Here is a 15,917-nt window from a genome sequence, read left to right as displayed (position 1 = left end):
GTGCTTCATGGTCAGCTGCTGACGATCGTGGGATGCTGAAAGTCTGGACTCCTGGATTCTGCTCCAGATGGAGTTCTCTTGGGCACAGGCTCCTTTTCCAGCTTGACATCTTCTGATTTCCCAAACATGCTCCCCGCCGCACCCTTCCCCCACTTAGTTCTTGATCTTATTCCTGCTGCCCTGGGCTGCTCACTTGTAATCTCCTGGATATCTTGGTCCAGTTACAGCTCTCCTGCCCTGCTGCTCCACAGAATTTCTCCACACAATACTGAAACTTCAGAGAAGAAAAGATTTTCATGGCTTGCATGCAGGATGTGTATCTGCCCAGTTCTGGGAAAGAGCTCCATTTGTTTAAAATATTAGCTTTAGACAGAGAACTAGTGTAGAGTGGACACATCTGATAAGTCAATTTTTTAAATGTATAAGCAGCAGAAAACAGGGTCTTAAAATAAAAATAATAGCTAATTTAACAAAAGAGGTGTTTTACTTAGCCCTACTTGAAATAAACCTGTGGGTTATAGTCCCCCCCACCTACTCCATGGGCTTTGTGGTAGAAGATTAGCATACAGCTTTTACTTGGTGCTTGTCTCCCTTGCCTGGAGACATTTAACTCTTTAGGAACACTTTTCCATTGGGACTAGGGGTATGCCATTCAAATAAATCTGTTCCCTTTGTCTTTTCTTTATCCATAACTTTCTCCTTGCCTGTTACCTCGACAACAAAGAGGAAGGAGCTACCTGAGAAAACATAACGGAGATGAAATCTAAATGGAGAAAATAAGGGTCAGAATGGAGACAAGCTACTCATTCAGACAGCTGCTGCTGCTAGAAGAGACAGTCTGATCTGCTGTGATCCAGAGGCAGTGTGCTGTCACATAAATGCCAGAGCCCTCACGCAGTCTTGCGCTTGCAGAGCCGCAGTTTGGAGGTCAGACCGTGTGGGGAGCAAGGGCTGGAGTAAGGCACCTTCACGTTGTCCCTGCCTCCCGGGAGCAGAAATCTGGGGTCTCTTGCGGATGCAACTCATCTGGTGCTTCAGTGTTGCAGAGGGTTTTTTTGATAATGTGCTGGACAAGTATTAAATGTTTTGGGGAGCTTGAACTGCTCCTGCTTTTGTGGCTTGCTGTAGCAAATAGCTTTGCAAAAAAATTATGGAACACGACTGTCTTATTTCTGAAGATCTCCAAGTACTTAAATGTCATTCTGATGTTCTGAAACAGCAGGGAACTCCCGTTTATTTTAATATTTAGTGGATTCATAGAGTCATAAAATGGTTTGGGTTGGAAGGGACCTCAAGGATCATCTAGTTCCAACCCCCCTGCCACGGGCAGGGACACCCTCCACTACACCAGGTTGCTCAAAGCCTCATCCAGCCTGGCCTTGAACACTTCCAGGGATGGGGCAGCCACAACTTCTCTGGGCTACCTGTTCCAGTATGGCATCAATCATTCTTACCCAGCTGGACTGAGTTGAGATAATGAACTAATTAATTACTAATCAACTCAAGGTACCTATCCTGCCTACAAGAGGCAGGCCATTTCCTCCTGGCTGCGGAGGATGCAACAGCGCCCTTGGTGCTGCAGCCCAGGCTGGTGAGCAACAACTGGTGACCCCGACGTGATTCGTCAATGAGACCCTGGGAAGCCCTGACTCCCTTGCCGAGCCGAGAGCCCGAGCCAAAGGAGCCCGAGCCAGAAGAGCTGGAGCCGGGAGCTCGCGCGAGAGTCCTTCGGAGAAGAAGGTAAGGCCGCAAGCCCCGACGTGGTATTCGTGGGAGGGAAACGTGCTGGAGTTGGATGAATGGGCTGGGTCTCTGCTCACCCATAAAGCCTTTGTGAAAACAAAAAATGGTAAAACAAAAAGGGGGAATTATGGCACCAATCATTCTTACCCAGCTGGACTGAGTTGAGATAATGAACTAATTACGAATCAACTCAAGGTACCTATCCTGCCTACAAGAGGCAGGCCATTTCCTCCTGGCTGTGGAGGATGCAACAGCGTCCTTGGTGCCGCAGCCCAGGCTGGTGAGCGACATTCCAGTGGCTCACCACCCTCAGAGGGAAAAATTTCTTCCTTACATCCAATCTAAATCTCACCTCTTCCAGTTTAAAGCCATTTACCCTTGTCCTGTCACTATACACCCCTGTCCAAAGCCCTTCTCCAGCTTTCCTGTAGCCCTTTTAGGTACCGGAAGGCTGCTGGAAGATCTCCCCAGAGCCTTCTCGTCTCCAGGCTGAACAGCCCCAACTCTCTCAGCCTGTCTTCGTAGGAGAGGTGCTCCAGCCCTCTGATCATCTTCATGGCCTCCTCTGGACCTGCTCCAGCACTTCCGTGTCCTTCTTGTGTTGGAGACCCCAGAGCTGAATGCAGCACTGCAGGGGGAGTCTCACAAGAGCGGAGCAGAAGGGCAGAACCCCTTCCCTCAACCTGCTGCCCACGCTGCTTTGGATGCAGCCCAGGACACGGTTGGCTTTCTGGGCTGCCAGCGCACGATGCCGGCTCATGTTGAGCCTCACATCCACCAACACTCCCAAGTCCTTCTCCTCAGAGCTGCTCTCCATCCATTCTCCGCCCAGCCTGTACTTGTGCTTGGGATTGCCCCGACCCATGTGCAGGACCTTGCACTTGGCCTTGTTGAACTTCATGAGATTCTCACAGGCCCACCTCTCCAGCCTGTCCAGGTCCCTCTGGATGGCATCCCTTCCCTCCAGCGTGTCCACCACACCACACAGTTGGTGTTGTCAGCAAACTTGCTGAGGGTGCACTCGATCCCACTGTCCATGTTGCCGACAAAGATGTTAAATGGCACTGGCCATTTGAAGTATTGTATTTTGAGTCTTTTTCCCTCATTTCATAAAGGAAATGTTGAAATCCGCGGTTAGAGTCTTTGGGGAATACTGAGTGCTAGAGCACTTCTTTCGGAATACAGGGCTGTCTCTGTGGTTCAGTGCGGGCACTTGAATTTGCCTTCCCTGCAGCAGAGGAGAATGGCCAAATTGCTGGACCAAAGTAGTACTGGGAGAGTCCTTGTTGTGTCCCTGTCTTGCGTGGGGTGTGGTGTCGATGGATGTCCGGCCAGCAGGGCAGGGTGGGACAAGTACCCAACACTTGGGGCCCACAGCTGTTGGGTGGGGATGCTCAGAGTCGGTCTCTGGTCTGGTACGTGTATGTCAGCGTAACGTACCCATTTGATGTGGAACAGTCTTAATGCAAACAAGAAATCTGGGTCTGAGCATCGTCTGACTCGCTGCCTGTTCAGAGCCTGAAAGAAGGAAGGTTTCACTCATGACCGCTGTGTTGAAACACTGAAGTAAAGTATGAGGAAACCAATCTTGTGGGATGAGGTCACTATTTCACACAAGTTTAGTAGAGAGAGATGCAAGGACCAAAATGCTGAACTCAGGAATGCTGTGACTGCTGTCTTGAATTTTATTTTTATTGTCTTCAAAACTATTTGCTGAATTAACAATGCTTCAACCAGTTTTGTGTTTTTTTAAAAATAAAATTCGGACTTCCTGAGAAGAAACAGTTTTCGAAAACAACATCCAGCCTTTTCAGTGCACAAATGCTGATTCTAAAAAGTTTGTTCTTACTGATTAGGAAACAACGGTGCGATTGTTTTAGTGCTAGCTAATTTAACTCTGGCATCCAAAAAAATCTCTATGTTAGTGTTATGCTTGAGCTGTTTTGACTCAGTTATCTCTGCATCCACTTCTGTCACGTTTGCTGTGTTGCTTTGACGGCTTTGCGGAGCAGAAACCAGGGCTGTGCTATTTAACCATTTTAAATGTATTTATTTAATTGCTGTTGGTTCTTCCTCCTTCCGTAGCACTTCAAAGGTTTCTTCCTGGGCAAGGTACAAAGCATTTTATATTTTTTTCTTGCAATTGTGGGTGGATTTACTTTTCAAAAGAGGTGTACCCTGATTTTGCTAGTTTTCCTGCATAGGTTCTTAGTGAAGGGCTGCTGCTGAGGTTAAACGGGAGTTTGCCTGGCAGAGTATAGCAGTATCTCCGTGTCACTTTGCTGACTACTGCAAAGTTCACATTTCTGGTCACAGAAGATTTGCAAGTAGTTTTTTTTTAATAGAAATCTTTAGAATTGGTTGACCAGGGTGTTCACACCAGTGTTTGTTTGTGTTTTCCTAGATGCGTGTTCATTTGATATTGTGATTTATTTTTTTTTTTAAATGTTCTTCCTTAAGAATTTGTGGGGAATTCTTAAAAATACAGGAGGCTTTAGAAATAGATCTTTACTTCACATTATGGGAAAAGTTGTTTGTTTTCTGCTGCTTGCAACTTTCAAATATGGTACAACTCAGACTGCAGAAAAATCTGCTTGAAGTGCACCTGCTAGTAGGCATGCCGTAGTCATGCAAGTTTCCTCTGCTTAAACAAGCTACAGGCCATCACTGCTACATGCTGAAAAATTGCTTTAAAGCAAAATGAGAAGATAAAACCACTAAACTAGGGATATAGTGAGGAAAAACTACTTATGGAGATTTCTGCTCCATGAATGGCAGTCATGTTTGCACTGTTTTCTCCACGTGATTTGAATCTCAAATATCATTAATTCCTGTGTGAGAGAGGAGGCATTTGCTTTCTTTTTTTTTCCCCCTTAAAAATTCTGTTTGTGTCAATTGAGCCTTCAAAAAGAATTGATGATGTTCTTTAAAAGCAGACCACAGTACTGTCTTGTTATTTTGGGTTGCGCTATATTTAATACACGCTTAGAGGTATATTCCTGCCTTCCCTTTTTAAAGAACCAGGCATGGACAATGGTATAAATCTACCATCTAGTTAAGTGTCTGGCAATGCAGAAACTGCTGTTTGCAAGCTGTGTTACTATCTTGGCTTGAGGTAACGTAATATGCTGTAGCTATTGACAGATCTGAAAAAAAGTGAAAACTCAATGTAAACATGGCCTGAAGTGCAGAGCAAACCCCGCTGCCTCGCAGCGGGGCGGGATGGGCACGCTGGGCCAGTTCGTGGAGGGGTTTGAGGGAGCAAAGAACGTGGCGCTGCTTGTTCTCTTTCTTTAGCTCCTTAAAGCAAATAGGTTTATGGCTTACAAACGTTCATCTGAGTAAAAGTTACCCTTGTTGTGGCCTACATAAGACTGGGTTTGGACTGCTGCCAGCGCTGCTGATAATCCTGGTCTCTGTGTGCTCCAGTGCTGCCAGGCTGAGTTTGCCCAGGTCCTGCTGCCCGCCGGAGATGCTGCCACCGTGCTTCAGCCCGTGTCTCCTTCCCAAACAGCTCCTGGTGCATACCCACCTCTCTGAGTGCAGTAGTAAAATGGCACGTGAGCTATAAACCGCTGCTCATGGAATGTGTTCATATATAATCCTCTCAATATAAGCTGCAGGATTTGTTTTGCTTTAAGGTGTGTGCTGTGTTGGTGGGGGGGAGGGGGAGTAGTGAGGTTTAGCTATATTGAGTGTCTCAATGAGATGACTGACCACGAAAATAAAAGCAAACTTAGGAAAAGCTTCAGCTTATCTGTTCCAGCTCCATCTGTTTCTGAACGAGCTGTAGTTAAGGCATATGATCTGTTGAATGGGAAATTCAAAATCAGACTGAAAAATGTGAAACTCTTAGACATGAAGGGTGGCAGCACAAACTATAATTTTCTGTTTTTTTAAAAAATATTGCTTCCTTGTCTTGTTTGAAACTGGGTAATTCGTCTAGGATAACTAAAACTGGAATTGGCTGGGTTATAAGCAGTGCTTGATATGAACTGCGTAGGGAATCATTTCCAGAAGCATAAGCAGACCCTGGGAGAGTGGAAGGGGACTACTGGCTGCTTGCGATTGTGCACAGCTGGCTCATGTTCAGCCAAGCTAGATTGCTTGGGATCAGCTTGTTGGAAGCCTCTCTTCCCTTGGCTTTGAACAGTACTTAAAATGCAGTAATCCCCTACTGAGTATGCTCAAAGCTTGAACACCAGTGCAAGTTCAGAATTAAAAACCGTCTTTAAATAGATAAGGGCATGACTGGGCTTAGCCCAACTTTTCTCGTGGAGTAGCCTAATGAAAACGCTTGGTCTCAAGGAGTGGGATATTCCATGTCAATGTGCTTATAGCACGACATGATAGTTTTTTTAGAAATACAATAAATGTGTTAAAATAATGTTATGGCCTTGCACAAAGCTGTTAGTTTTCTTTTCAGTATCTTAAGTTTTTGGGGAGAGTTTCCCAAATGTAACGGGAGCTGTAAAGCTGCAGTTGTAATGACCTGTTGTGTGAGCCGGGAGCCAGACTCAATGGATTTTTAGATCTGTCATCCATCATTGTTCTGGCAAGATGGCACTGGAGCATTCCTACTTGTGAAATTGTCTCCCTCCGAAGCTAGGCACAGGGATGTGTATCAGCGTGGGGCAGGGGACACGCTGAGGCTTCCCTTGGTACCCCGCACGGGTTCTTGCAGGGATCTACACAGACCCAGGCGGGAAGAGTTGCTTTGCAGCCTGGCAGGAGGGAGCCCCGTCCTGCCGTGTGGCTCCTGTCCTCCTGATTTTGATACTTCCATGCAAACAGCCTCTGGCACTGCCAAGCCGTGCAGGAGAAACGTCCGAACTGTGTTGCCGAACCAGAACAGGAAGAGGCGAGAGTGCTCGTGTCTGGTAGGGACGCCTGCCACCCAGAGCTTCAGACACAGAGACTGAAGTTCATTGCAGATGCAAGCAATGGGGAATAGGGGTTCTTAATGGAAAACCTTAACTGTGAGCATCACTGGTGCTCCACCTTAATAACTTTAATGACTCGTATGTCATAGTGAAGAGTGGTGTATGCTGAACAAATGTCTCCATAACCTCATTCGTTAAGAGACGAATCTTTCGGAATCTAATGTTAAAGTCAAGTAAACAGCACGTTTTGGTGCAAACAGGCTTAGTTATGGAATTACTTACACTGTGCGGACATCCTTTGGTGGGTGTGTACGTGTGACACAAAGGAGCAGACATGAAGTTCACAGCATTTGCTGACCAGCCTGGCTAGAGCCTGAAGACCATTTTGACTAGGGCATAAGGGAGTGCTGTATAAACACTGCACAGATGTGCACCGTATCTAGAAATTTGTGATTGGGAAGGGATGAGAGATCCCTTCAGAAGGAAACAAGCAATGAGGCTCAGATTGTGTAAACCACTTTATCTGCCTTAGGGAAACAAAAATCCCCATGTGGAGCTAGCAGAGGGAGGAAAATAGAAACAAGTGGGAATATTTAGCATGAAGTTTCTCTTTCAGTTCCCTCGTGCCCTATTTTTGTCCCTCGTACTGCACTTGAGATCCCAGCAGTCTCCGGGAGACCGGAGCACGTAGGTACAGCCGATGCGCAAACGCTTCGCTCTGTTACAGAGCTGCTCTCGTTGGCAGCCCCGGTTTGGCTGAATGCTGCTGTCCTTGAGGACCTCCCTCCTCTGTAGCTTTCTTTTCTAATTTTCTTTGGTTTGTTTTGAGTTTTTGCCTTTATCTATGGACATTGGAAAATTTGCTAAGTGTCTGGAATAGGGCAAACCTTGCTCTGTTTTTACCAGCCATATCCTTTGAAGTGGGTGGCCAAATGAGATGTGGGCTTGTCCATTCTGACCCAGATGTTTTTGGTGTTATTTAACAACAGTGAAAAAGTTCCTGTGTGAAGAGGTGATTGTTACCAAGTTTTGCAATTGCCACTGTGGCGCTAAATGTTTTTCTGAATCATTGTTTCGTGTTTGATAGCGTAGGTGTCGTGTTTGACAGATCTGTTAGTGTGTGCTGTGGTGCTTCGCTGAGAGAAGGCGGGCACCAGTGAACTCACCTGCCTGGAAGACGATTTGGTTTGTTGCTTGTCTTCTGTCAACTAGCAATGCTTACAAGCCATCTCCGTTCACCATATAAACTCTCGGAGCTTGGAGCCTCCTATGGTGGACTCTGGCGGAACGGTCTGTGGAGGTGGCTCTTTGGTGCTGCTCTGTGCCAAGCGGTTGGTGTTAGTTGTGTCATCTGCCAAGCTCAGCATCACAGAGCAGAACGGAGCTCCTCAGCTCTGTGATGTGGGGCCAGTTCTCAGCTGGTGGTGTATCTCCAAGCAGTGAATGAAGCTTGTGTGTCTTAAAGGCTTGTTCACAAACTCACTCAGGGAAGACCTGAGTCCTCAGAACCTCCCATGGTTCTTTGGTGAGCTTAAAAATTCATAAATAAAATAACCACATTTAACTAAAACCAGGCAGCAGAATGACACTGCCCTATTTCTCCAGCTTGGTGAGGGGAAAAAAAAAGAAAAATCATCCAATTGGTGTTTTACTTTGGGTAATTGGAAGAACGAAATCCAGATTAGATTTAAACTCCAGTTTATTACAAGTGCCCTGCAGCACCTCTTACCTAATGAGTAGAACAAGCTTCTGCTTTTTCTGGGTGCTGCCATAAACCACATTATTTCCTTAGGTAAAAACCTTGCCAAGATCTCCACAATATGTGTATCCCAAGCTAGAAGCTAAACCACTCTGAGTTTTTTGAGCCCTTTCGTTGGAAAGTGTAGACACAGATTTCAGTAGTTAACTGTGGATGTGGATTTATAGCTTCAACTTTCAAAAAACTGGCCTTGGACAGCTTACATGGCAGCACCCGCACGCTTTAGGCTGAGGGCTCAGTGGTCTTGTGGCAGGGAATGAAAATGGGTGGCTTGAAGCTGGTACTGGTGAAGACCACCTAAAGGATGCTGCTGGCCAAGTCAGGGACACTTGAGCTGCTTCTGAGCCAGCATGCGAACGGACACAGGTTCCAGCCCACTATTTCATGGCAAATAAAATTGAGGTAGTTGTATTTGTGCCCAGCTGCCCGCGTAAGTCTCGTCAGTGCTAACTTTGGCCATCCAGTTTTAATTTACTGTCGCGTGTCTGCCAGAGCAGTGCAGGAGGGTGGGAGGGAGGGTGTTTTCCCCGATGATTGCTGTTGACATTTGCAGAATAGAAGTGAAGTCAGCTGCCTGTTTGTTCAAAGGTTTTAGTGCCCGCCGTGGTTCTCGGCCAGCCGGGATAGCTTGGTGCCTTGTAGCCCAGCAGGGACCTTCCCAGCTGCAGCAGGGGGAAAATCGATCAGTGTTGGTGTTTAACTTTGTTTCTCAGACCAGGGGCATCAGTGAAACCAAAACGATTGATCTTGCTATCAGTTTAGGGAAGCAAATGAGAGGTATTCTGTTATTTGCTGGCCCCACAAAAAAGGAGATAATTAAGGAAACATTCATATACATACATCGGCTCAGGGAAGCTGTGATGTAGGAAAGGACTGATGGCTTTGTTTATTGGGGGCATCTTGCAGCTTTGATTTTTCACCAATGACAGGTGCTGCAGAAGCAAGGCAAGATTTCAGTCTTCACTCCAAGATCTGCAGAGGGGGTGTGTGTGAAGGCTGATGTTTATTTGTTCTGATGTTGCAGGCTCAAGGGAAGAGCGTAAGAATGACGTGGTTGCTGGTGGTCTTGAAAAGTAGCTCCTCTCTGGCTGGATCCAGGCTCTGCATCTAGTAGCAATTATTAAATTACTTTTCTTTCCTAGAAGTGTGGTCATGGACTTGGTTGTCACAAGACTGAGCAAAACTCACATTTTATTTCAGCAGGCTGGTGTCTGCTAGGACTTGAAAACATGACTACTGTGTGCAAGTGGATTGAGGGGACATCTAATGGAAAAAGGGTGATTGTGGGGACAAAGAAAGTATGTGAGCTGTGTTGTAAAGAACAGGAGCAGGTATGGAACAAAGATGACACTGGTAATAATTGCGAGCTGAAACTGGGAAGAAATGAGGAGAGACTTGAGAAAATGGCAACGTAAAAGATCTAGCGGAAGTTTCTTTAGAAAAGAGGAGGCGAAGCAGAACAAGGGAGAGAAGTAGGAGATGGAGGAGGAAGTGGTTGCTAAGTTCAGTTAATAGCAGCACTGAGGACAGTTTTAATTGGAAACCTGTTACAATTAACTGCAGTTCCGCTCCCGTGCGTTTCGGGAATCGTGGCAGGTAGTTTTCCTTTTGGCTGTTGGGTTGCTGATGCAGAGTATGGTGGGTTTCAGGCCAAGCAGCAGATCTGCATTTGTGCTCACCAGGCCCTGAGCAAACATGTTAATAATGTCACGGGAGGCAGCACTACAAACTGATTTCGGGTTTTTCTGTAGCAGACGGGGAATGCACTCCGATTCTGCCCTGTCTAAAGCTGCTGATTTTAACTGTTCAAGCATAACTCTTGTCACCTGGCAGGAAGACATTGACCCTAGTTGGTGCTGGAGGGAGACCTTGACCTCATTGGTATGACCCGTGGAGGCTCCTTCTAAATCCCCTGGGGGACTTTCTAAGTAGGGAAGGGACGAATCTGCAGCTTGTACATTCTTTATGTCTGGAAGGATGAAAAAACAACCATAGAGGGTTCCTAAAATTCATTTGAACTTAGTTGTCCTGTACCTCTTTGTGTGCTGCCAGTGCCATGTGCTGGAGAGCTGCTTTAGACGCTGGTGCTTCTTCAGAGGCTCTTCTGAGCAAGTCAGGCAGCCTTTTGCATGCTGGTGAGCAGGATTGCTGTGACTGAGATGTTAGGGATGCATCTTTCAAATCTCTTTGGTGATTAAAAATCAGAACAAGTAGAAACCCGTGACTGCAATTTCAGTTAAAAATGACCACTTCCTACCCTACAGAAAAACCCTCTGGATGTAGAAAACACAGAAATTGGGAGGTCAGCAAGGGGGTATGTGTTAAAGCCAAGCCTTGAACAGTGGGAACTGTGAAAGCTTGAGTAAAGGCAGGTGTGACATGGTTCTTTGTTTCTGAGGGAAGCACCTGGCTCTGTATACCATCAAATCACAGAAGAGGCTGGGTTGGAAAGGACCTTCAAAGATCATCCAGACCGCCCTCCTGCTATGGGTAGGGATATCTTCCACTAGATCAGGTTGCTCAAAGACCCATCCAGCCTGACGTTGAACACTTCTAAGAGTGGAGCATCTTCAACTTCTCTGGGCAAACTGTCCTACACTTACTGTAAACCATTTCTTCCTTGTGTCCAATATAACCCTGCCCTCTTTCAGTTTGAAACCATTGCCTCTTGTCCTGTTACTACATGCTTTCATAAAGAGTCTCTTTCCATCTTTCTTAGAAGCCCCTTTTATATGTTGAAATGCCTCAGTAAGGTCTTCCCTGAGCCCGGTCTTCTCCAGGCTGAACAACTCCAACTCCTGTAGCCATTCTCTGTAGAAAGCTTTGGTTTTATTGTGCAGGTTTGTTTAGCTTGTGAGCACTAAACCAGTAATGAATGTTTGTTACCTGTTGAAAGATGCTTCCTAGACTGTATGCCATCAAGTGATTTTGATCCCTTGGAAGGTGACAGACTCCTCTTGCTAGCTGTGTGCTAGAACTGCTCCAGATCATTCAAGGACACTGGATGGTAGAGGGAGATCTGCGTTCATCCGTTTCCTTTCTCCCAAATCGTGGGTGAGACTAGTGAGCAAGCCTTTGAGGCCAGCCGGCTGGGTTGTGTGAGCTATCACAGCCATTTCTTCTGTCTGTCCAGAATGCCCAGGTTAAAGATGAATACTTTGCAGCTATGTGTAGAGCAGATGTAAAAAATACCCAACAGTTGTCTGTCTCTTTTTTCACTTGCAGGTTTATTCTTCAGTCTAAAGGAGTGATTCATAATCAACTCTTAGAAAAGCAGAGACTAGCTGAAGAGAAAATTAAGGAATTAGAGGTAAGTTTTTGGCAGGTAATGATGATGAGAGTAGAACATTGAAGGTCAACTAGATGCTGTTTGCTACATCCCTTGTTTTTATCTGGTACTGTTCATTCTGAAGGATTGTAACTAGGTGAAACATAGCGCCTGTTGCAAGTAACCTGGAAGTAATTCATGTCACTCGGTTTCTTTGCTTGATCCACAGTCTCAGTAGGAATTGATGTTTGCTTTGTGTCCTCGTATGAAAACTGGGGGTGAGGGGTTCAAATGAGATTAATGGGAGCAAGGTTTAAAACCAGCAGAAAGATGTTTGTGTGGTTATTTGTAGCAGATAGGTGATGTGAAACTTTGCCAGTGCTGTGGATGTTAAGTTTACACTGGCTCAGGACAATTGCACAAATTCATGGAAGAGAAATCCGTTGAGAATTACCAAATATGTAGAAATGGCATCCTGCTCAGGAAGTCTCTGAGCTAAAAATGTCTGGAGGCTGGGAAAGTATGAAGAGGAAGTAGCATGTACGCCTGCCCTGTCCTTACACTCTGCCCGAGGCATCTTCTTGCGGCTGCTGTTGAAGACTGGATCTAGAGGGAGACGAGACTTTTTGTTTTCACGATGTGGTCAGAGTGTTTCTGTGTTCTTACGTTTATCTGGTTGGAGTATTCAAGGCAGAGGAGAATATCTAGGAAGTACAAAGTAGTGTCTACGCAAGTTCCAGTGTTCGAACAAGTTATCTAGTGGATCTTGGCAATCTTCTAGTGGCTACATGTACAGCTTACAGTTCTTCAGCGAAGATGCTCAAAATGTACTTTTCCAAGGCCATGAGCGTGTTTTTTCTCTTAATGCCTCTAAAATATAATTAATATAAATCCCTGTTCCTTGTTTTTTGGGGAATGACAGAGAAAGCCAAGACTGAGTTGTGTCAAGATCTCATCTGTTAGTGTTTTGGAGAAAGTGAGTGTGGAGACCAGCTAAGTGGGGACAAGTGGGAATAAGAAGTCAGTGCTCAAACCTGCTAAAACCCGTGCAGTTCTGTCTCTGTCTCCTACTTACACTAAAGCAGAAGTAGAGTTTATATTATTTTAACTCCTTCCTAAAACTCAGCTGTAGTGCAAACACATCACCATATGTTGTGATGCCTGGAGTGTTTTCTGTGCCAGATACTAAGGGGTTTTGTGGTTTTGGCCATGAGAACTTTTTCTGCACAGGGAAAACATGTACTCCATGGATAGGCTGTATATTTAAGGCAGTGTTAATGCAGACAAAGCACAGTCGTTTTTATGATTATGTGATAAAAGTGATCATATCCTGGCTACTCTGGAGCCATCCCAGATGCCGGTGGCTTTGTGCAAAACGGCCCTGTGATTGGAGTTGGAGAATTTCTCAGCAGCACATCTGGATTTGGAAGTGATTGACATGTGGTCATCAGCCTCTGTTCACAACCTGCCCGTTGGGTCCCTTACTGCCAGCTCCACTGGGCTGTGCTCAGCTTTTTGGCTACTGTGCCTTTCAGCTGTGCATCTCGGTTTCTGCCTGTTCCTGGTGGGGAATGGTCTTGCCTCCGGAACTTTGATTGCTGAGTTCAGCAGAATGGGTGGAATGCCCCCTGAATTGTAACCTTTGCCGTTCTTACACCAAGCCTCAGAGCTGGCTGCGTCGCCGATGTGTGTTTCTGCTTCGTAGCTCCCTGTGGCTCGAGTCTCTCTGCTTATGGCCACTGAACTGAAGTTCCCCGCAATAGTGACTGTCTCACAAGTGCTAGAGTGGAAAGGTGTTGCCACATGGGTTGGTTTTTCTTTTTAACCATGGAGAGTAGGACTTAAGATTGCCAAAACTTTCAACAGTTTGTTTTAAGTGAACAGTCAAGTCCATCTTTTAACTACTCTGCTTCCAGCTGGCTGGCAGTTTTGTGACAAGGACATTCCTTAGGCTTGGGATTCCCCATGGAAGAGAACAAACTGTTGAACTGACAACTGCTGGAAACTGAGATTTCAGGGGCAATACCTGAGTCCAAGTCAGAGAGCACTTATCACAGGAGTAGGGTATTTTGCAGTCCTGAAAACAAGTTGTGACAGAAGCAGGAAAGAATGTGAAACTTTGTGACCTTGTACTTCCACTGCATCATTGTAAAATAAATACCAAACCAAGATAGGTTAAAACTTCCCTCCATCTGTTATTAAAGCTGGAAGGATTTTAAAGTTTAAGTTTGTATTTTACATTGTTAACTACCTCATTACTTACTCACACTTCTCACTTTGCGTAGTCGAATCAAGCTGGTCAGAGTAATCCTCCGGTATCCATACGGTGTGGCTGATCTGGTTACTCGTGTAGCGTGAGCTTGAGACAACTCTACCTTGTTGTTGTTACACCGTTGCCCAGGTGTTGTGAAACGTGTGTTTCTGCTGCAAGGCCCAATTCGAGAAACGCTCTCACTGCTGACGGGGCGCAGTTTGCGGAGCGGCACACGCAGAGGGCTGGGCTCGCTGCTGAGCTCTTCTCGAAATCCGTGCAGCTGCGTAGCAAGGAGAGCTCGAGTGCTGCCTGTTCATGTAACGTGGGCTTTAACCTGCTTCAGAGATGTGAGCTGGGTTTCCTGACATTCCCAGCTGTCAGAGGGAACTTTGCAGAACCCCTTGCTGTTTTCAGTCTTGTTTGAAAGCTGCTTTTCTCCCTCCTCTGATGAGCTCTGCTGCAGTGCATGATTGTTGTTATTCCCTTTCCCTCACTCCTCTCTATTGGGTTCCTCCGCTGTTGAATTGATGTGACACTGCTGGCTTGGTCCTCCCTGCTGCTCCTTGCGTGGCAAAGTAGCGAGGAGAACCAGACCTGCCTTTGTACAGGGCTGTGAAAAGAAGACTTGGCTGGAATATGCCTTGGATGTACTTAGTGAGAGGAACCGCATTCTGAAAACCCCAGAGGGGCATGGATGCGTACGAGGGGGCAGATGCCTAGCCCGTCAGTTACTCTGCGGGAAAAGTAAGGATCTTTGCCCTTCTTACGGCAGCCAAGGTGAACATATTTATGTACCTATGCAGCATTTTTAACTTCACGACTTGTATATAATCCTTTGGAATCCAAGTAGACTGCCCAGGCTTGCTGGCAAAGTACACGTGCCTGCTTAAAGGCTGTGCCCGCGAGGCTTACGAAAACCTGCTCGAGTCTTGCAGGGATGGATGGCATAGGCCCGCTCACACATGGGCATGGGAAGTGTCCTGCTTAGCAGTAGCAATTGGATTTTTCCAGTCCTGATACTATCAAATTCTTGTTGTGTTTCGCAGTACGAGGGGTATGTGTTAAATCTATTTTGAAAGCATTCTAAAGAGATGAGCACAGACTCTTTTTAGCTCAGCAATGTTTGTGCAGTATTAGGAGAAAAACCAAGTAATGTTTTTCTTCCCTTGTTTTTAAGGAAACATGATATGTGAGGGGTGGAACAATGCTTTGTTTCAGGAAATGTTATCCGTTTCCATTGTAGGGCTAGATGGATTCTGTTTTTAAATGTGGCATTTTAAAAAGAACAAACTCTGATGTTATAAAGACACGGAAAACTGATTCTTCGTTAGGGGTGGAGAAAGTGACTATTGCTGTGTGTTTTCTGTGATAATATCTGATAGCCCCCTTCTGTCCTGCTATATTCAGCGTGTTTAGTTGTCAGGCGTTGTCGGACTGAATTCTAAAAATAACAAATAAGAGGGAGGCTCTACTGGGCAGCTCTGTCTACTGTGTGCCACTGAATTTAGCTCCTTCGTGAAAAGGGCAAGAGCAACCTGCAGCCTTCTGGTCGAGTTGGATTTCGGTTATAAACTCTGACCACACTCTGTGCTGCTTTCCCAGGCAATTCTTTCACATGTGTATGGGACACTGAGAGTTCTGGAGATGAAGGACTGGTTATTCTCTTCTCTGTCTGCCTGGAGTAGAAAATACGATTGGGAAAGCTATACTTAAGTGCTTGATTTCTAATTCAGAAATTCTTCATGTGATCCCTAAAATGCCACGTCTGGTTGCCCTAGCCCACACAGAAAACTTCTTTGCTCCTGTTCATGGTGGAGAAATGAACACTCTGCTCTCAGACACTGCTGTGTTCCGTGTTTAAAGGCTTAAACAGTGCTGCTGGGCTCCTTCCTGGTAAAGTTAAAATGTGACTGCATTGTAATGCCCTGTGGTGACCAGATGTCAGAAATAAAAACAGGCTTCTTGATGCTGCCTGGACACAAACTTGCTTGTGCCGCAGCTTCCACTTCT

General features: G+C 45.8%; 1 protein-coding gene across 1 annotated transcript in view; it reads left to right on the top strand.

Moving 5' to 3' along the window:
- The window catches only part of PFDN1 (prefoldin subunit 1), a 33,442-nt gene that overhangs the window by 4,945 nt on the left and 12,580 nt on the right, over positions 1-15,917 (top strand). Inside the window, exon 3 of the mRNA XM_086621602.1 lies at positions 11,611-11,695. Within this exon, the coding sequence (XP_086477728.1) occupies positions 11,611-11,695 (85 nt within the window). The remainder of the gene's footprint in view (positions 1-11,610; positions 11,696-15,917) is intronic.

This window comes from Tauraco erythrolophus, chromosome 16 (assembly GCF_009769465.1).
Source record: "Tauraco erythrolophus isolate bTauEry1 chromosome 16, bTauEry1.pri, whole genome shotgun sequence".
Classification (NCBI taxonomy): Eukaryota; Metazoa; Chordata; class Aves; order Musophagiformes; family Musophagidae; genus Tauraco; species Tauraco erythrolophus.
Note: the sequence above shows the minus strand (reverse complement) of the source record. Positions and strands in the feature narration are given on the sequence as shown.